The sequence below is a fragment of the Triticum aestivum genome, chromosome 7D (genome assembly GCF_018294505.1).
Source record: "Triticum aestivum cultivar Chinese Spring chromosome 7D, IWGSC CS RefSeq v2.1, whole genome shotgun sequence".
NCBI classification, from domain to species: domain Eukaryota; kingdom Viridiplantae; phylum Streptophyta; class Magnoliopsida; order Poales; family Poaceae; genus Triticum; species Triticum aestivum.
In genome coordinates, this window is record NC_057814.1 from 16,397,259 (window position 1) to 16,402,927 (window position 5,669).

At 42.5% G+C, this 5,669-nt stretch overlaps 1 protein-coding gene across 1 annotated transcript; it reads left to right on the top strand.

Moving 5' to 3' along the window:
- The first annotated feature begins 1,322 nt into the window (after nt 1-1,322).
- LOC123170109 (uncharacterized) lies at nt 1,323-2,609 on the top strand. Its single transcript, XM_044587953.1, has 2 exons — nt 1,323-2,041; nt 2,142-2,609. The coding sequence occupies exons 1-2, from the start codon at nt 1,826-1,828 to the stop codon at nt 2,415-2,417; spliced, it is 492 nt and encodes a 163-aa protein (XP_044443888.1). The 5' UTR covers nt 1,323-1,825; the 3' UTR covers nt 2,418-2,609.
- The last annotated feature ends 3,060 nt before the right edge of the window (nt 2,610-5,669 follow it).

Sequence of the window (5,669 nt, forward strand, 5' to 3'; positions counted from 1 at the left end):
TTACTGGCTTTGTTTTTCCTCGTTTGCTTGAGTAGGAAAGAGAGGCGACGTCTAAGGCCGAGTTCGGGGTGATGCAGCGTACGTCCCCGGCGAGGGTTCGGATGAAAACTCAGCCTGATTAGGTTAACAAGTGTCAAATGTGTACATCTCCTGGTGCAGGTCGTTCTGCGCAATGCGCATTCCATGCTTGTATTTTTCATGCCAGAGAAGCTGTGAAGGCGGGTGCCCATGCTTTCAAATTGCCAGGCACTTCTTGCCTCGCTTGTGGCGACTTCTTGTGGACCGTCTCCTCATTCTCGTGCGGGAGCGCCATCGTACTTTCGGCGTAGGGTGAGAAAATACGTACTCCCTCCGTCTCAGTTTACAAGTCCTACGCGTATATCTAGGTTGTCAATTTTATCACCATAATATAAACTATATAACAAAAAAATTATACCGTTTGAATAGAACATCTGAAGTTTATATTGATATATTTTTTGTAATATATGACTTGTATTAGGTTGGTCAAATTGACGACCTAGGAGTACGCGCACGCCCTGTAAACTGAAAAAGAGGGAGTACAACGAAACTACGTGTGAGTGAATGGATCGGATGCTTATATAAAATGAGGAGAAAAGAAAGAAAGAAAGAAACACACAAGTTCGGAGATGCTCATAGGGTAGGCTGTGCGTGCGTTCATAGGGATACTCAACGTTTTGATTGCTCTCACCATGTTTAGCACTCAATTAATGTCATACTAAATGTTAATACTATCAATGCTAATCATATAATTAACGTGTAATTAACATTTTACCTAATATCAGTCTGCAAGCAATATTCCACCAAATACCAATGGACATTGCAAGTATAAATTTACTAGTTATTATTAAAGTGTGTTCAAACCCAGTGCCTGATAGTCATTGTTTTCTTGAATTTTAGTATATATATGTGAATTACAAAGAATTGTGCATCACAATTTCACCAAATTATGCAACTGATACTCATTTTTAATAGTATCATATAAGAGAGAAGATAAGATCTCCAAACATTAATCACAACTTGTACAAACAACACAATGCCAAACTCCGTATACAATTGAACCGAGCCAACAACTTCCAACCATAAACATCATGACATTTGGTGTGTGTACATGTGCATATATACCGCCCCCATCATGACTCAAGCAGTGGCATCTAGTTCTACTAGTTGGAATACTCTTCCATCACATTCAGATTTATGAAAGGCGAAGGTGAAACATGAGCTATTTTTTTAGAGATGGTAGATGAACATAATAAATATAATGTAAAAGCTGCATCAGGGAATAAGAGACACCAGGAAAAGAAGGGGCATTTCTATATGGACCATGCACCAAGTTGGTTCTAGAAGTGTGAGTCCTACAACGGGTCCAAGATGGTTTACAACAATATCGACTAAAATGACATGTAACTGATCGGCGAGGTATATAATGTTTTCAAGCCTGTTGGTAAGCTCACCAACTTGGGGCTGCTCTAGTCGAACAAGGGTGACGCCTTGAGTTTATTGGTCGAGATCACCAACGATATAATTGGCATCAGACTTAGATGTAACATCTTTTATCTGTCAATTTGAGATATGCCCTTAGTCTATATAGGAAGTGCAAATGTATTTTCGACTCGAACCATGTAACAAACTGAAGATTTGCCGGTTCAAGAAAAACCAAATTGAAGATTTGCGCATCTTTGTGTTGGGGAAACGGCTCCGCACAGTACACAAACTGAGCTCGAAGGCGGACTTTCCACGATCCGCTTCCGCTAGGGTGTCGGTTTAATTTCCTTCTCCGGTGGCGCGCGCCGAGCTCGGCGGCGGAATGGCGGCGGCGGCGGAGGAGCCGTGCTGCATCTCCCACGCCTTCGACCGCGCCGCGCGTCGGGACCCTGCCCGACTCGCCGTCGTCCACGCGGGTGACGGCGGCGCCGCTTCGCCGGCGGCGACCTCCCATCCGCCGTCTCCTCGCTCTCCCGCCGCATCGCCGCCGTGCTTCCTCGCCCTTCCACCGACCACCCCGGCGACGACGGGTCCCCAGGTGCGCGTGAGCTGCGATGCGCTCGGCTGATTTGTTGTCCGCTGTAATTTCGCCCCCAACCCCTCCCCCCGCCTATCTAACCCTGAATTTGGAACCCTAGGCTGCTCGGATCAACAGAGGGGAGGCGCAGGCGCGATGCCTAGGGTCGTTGGGGTGTACGCCTCGCCGTCGGTGGAGGTGCGGGGAGGCGTTCCTGCCGCTGGACCCATCCTGGCCCGAGGATAGGGTCCGGTCAGCTGTCTCTGCTTCTAATGCGGTGCTAGTCGTATCGGCAGGGGTTTCAAATGAAGACGATGTTCTTAAGGGCAGCTCTTGCCCTGTTCTGCGATTCAACGGTGACATCCGATGTCGGCAGGGGTCTGATGATGTGCTCTAAGAAAGGAGAGCTCTAAGAAAATTAGCATAAATGTGCTAGCGAAGAGCACTGAAATTCACAAGATCCAAGTCGTATACTTTTTTTTAGATGAACAATTTATTTGTTCGATGTTCACATGGAGGGATACCTTTGTAGACAAAATTACATTATTTCTCTCCCAAACATTGGTATACGATCCGGCATTTGCTTTCAGTTACGTGTTCCATCGTTCAAGCTATATACGTGTCTACTATGTGTATATGGACTTTATGTTTCAGTTTTGCACATAATAGTGAAACCAATTTTGAATGGAGAATTTCAGTTTCATACTTACTAAGAATATCGATGGATAATACTGATAATACACCTAAAACTTGGACTACACTCTCATGAACCACTTTTGTTGTTTTATAATGATCATTCCCGCAATTGCACGGGCTCTCTTCACAGAACTGACATGTCACATGACGCTAATGTAATTCATTAGACATAAACTTTCCCAGTATATTAACACAAAATGTAGAGATATGTATATCTCCTATATGATACATATACTTTTTTTGGTACACAAATAATAGTTCCTGATTTATATTCGAGTGCATTTTCTGTTCTTTCACAAATGTTTCAGTGTGCATACGTAGTTTCCTGCAAGAGATCTATTTCACAGGGAGGAAATGAGGTGCACTTTCTAGGATCATTTTATTTATTTCATATTATGGGATTGTTCTATCTTATATCATTACCTTAAAATCCAATATAATGCCTGGTCCGTGTGTTCTTTGTGCATATGGACTCCTATAGTATGGCCACAATGTTAATATATATGTTATCTTTGACATATCTTCCCTTTATCATGATGGCAAGAGATCACGTCACATTCATAGTATGAGTAAGTATGCCATTCACCCTCATGGACAATGACGATAGTAATATTTTGCGATTGTACCAAATGATCAGCTCACCATGAGTGGAAATATATTTTTAATTAGCTAAACTTTTGAGTTCAACTATGCAAACATAGATCTCACGTTGTTTATGTTTTTAAGGAGGGAACTTTTGCTTTATCCAGTTTTCCATGACAAGCAGAATTATAAATTAACATATGTGTTCCACTCCACTTACTACCTATAAGTTTATAAATTTCATATAACCTTGGGAAAATGAAATAGATCTCTTGCAACCAACCACCAACTTCCATATTTGTTTAGAAGTTTATGTTTCCATCTATGGGATTTCTTTGATGGATCCAAAATATAAAATTGAGAATGAAAAAGTATATCATGTGCCCTTTTTACGTAATAGTCATTTCCTGAAGCATGATGTATGCAATTAAACAAAACAATATTCATTGATAAATAGAATAATGCTAAATGACTATAGAGAAATATAAATTTATATTGTAAAATAGAAACCAATAAAGGTGCTACTAATTTTATTTTACACAAATTAAATAATATGATGTTATTATTAAATAGTATAAAGTTCTAGCCTGCGCATCGAGCGGGCCACTTTGCTAGTTATTTTAAAAGTGGCACGAAAACACATTACATGTACTATCACTAGTAGAAAAAGGGTCAAATGTGAAGCACATTAGTGCCGGTTTGATTTTGAGCCGGCACTAATGTGTCCATTAGTGCCGGTTCCAACGGCTAGGCGGGCGGAGATCATTAGTACCGGTTCGTGAGCAACCTTTTGTACTGGTTCGTGTCACGAACCGGTACTAATGATGCTGCGTCAGGCTGTGGTCAGGCTGGGGCCCCATGGGCACCTTTAGTACCGGTTCGTGCCATGAACCGGTACTATAGTTTCTTAAGAAGCTGTTTTTTAGTCCCACCTCGTGAAGAGAGAGGCACTAGGAGCGGTTTATAAGCCCTGAGTGCAGAGACGATGAAGGAGAGGCGCAATGCTCATCTGCACGTTGCTTAGCTTTAAGCCTTGAGGAATAGTGTAGACTGCACGGAGCTATGTGCAGTGCAGTTTGCACTATTCCGAAAGGCTTGAAGCTAATTAACGAGCATTGTGCCTCTTTTTTTATCTTTAATAACTAATTACAACTCCGGACTTCTTGTGTTACGGCAAAAACTGGACGCACTTCGTGTACAAACTGGACAATCTCTTTCGAAGTATCAGGGTTTCTGACGAGAACTCATCTGTTACATGGGCACTTCATTTTTTAAAACTTATTACAACTCCAGACTTTTTTGCGTTCCGTACACACCATTCAAAGCGACGTCATCAATTTCCAACACGTTCTGACATCATTTGCTGTTTTTCAGTCATTTGAACTCCAGCCTATTTTTGCATTCAGTATGCATCATTCAAAGCGACGTCATCAATTTCCAACACGTTCTGACATCATTTGCTGTTTTTCAGTCATTTACCGATTTGATTAGAGAGCTAAATGGCGGTGACATTGAAAATCACTACAAAATGAACTCTGAAAATGCTGGAACTTGGCATGGTATCATCATTTCGCCCGCATAGCATGTGCAAAAGAGTAGAGAGGATCACGGCGAAAACTGGACGCACCTCGTGTACAAACTGGACAATCTCTTTCGGAGTATCAGGGTTTCGGACGAGAACTCATCTGTTAAACGGGCACTTCAATGTTTTTTAAACTTATTTGAACTCCAGCCTATTTTTGCGTTCAGTATGCATCATTCAAAGCGACGTCATCAATTTCCAACACATTCTGACATCATTTGCTGTTTTTCAGTTATTTACCGATTTGTTTAGAGAGCTAAATGACGGTGAAATTGAAAATCACTACAAAATGAATAGCAGAAAATAAATAATGCAGAAAAGAAAAAAACTATATAATTTTTTTAATATTCACAAAGAAACTAAATACAACAAAAAAATTATTCAGAAATAAATAGAAGAAAATTATATAAAAAATTGTTGGGGCGCTGCCCGCTGGGCCTGCCAACCCTAGTGTTTGCAAATACAGGCCCAGAAGGGCCAGCAGGCTCAACGGGCAGCGCGCCAAAGTTAGGCCCAGAAGCCTGCTATAGAGAGGAGTTCGAGACAACAGCCACGCCGGGGCTTTTAAACTGGTGCGGGCGCCCCTCGGCTAGCAAGGTGGGACTAAACTTGCCCGCACCGATCCTGCGCCAGCGCACACCTTTAGTACCGGGTCGTGGCTCCAACCGGTACTAAAGGGGGGCCTTTAGTACCGGTTGGAGCCACGAACCGGTACTAAAGGGGCAGTTTCCCGCCCCTTGGCCTGGCGTAAATTGGCCTTTAGTACCGGTTGGTGGCTCCAACCGGTAC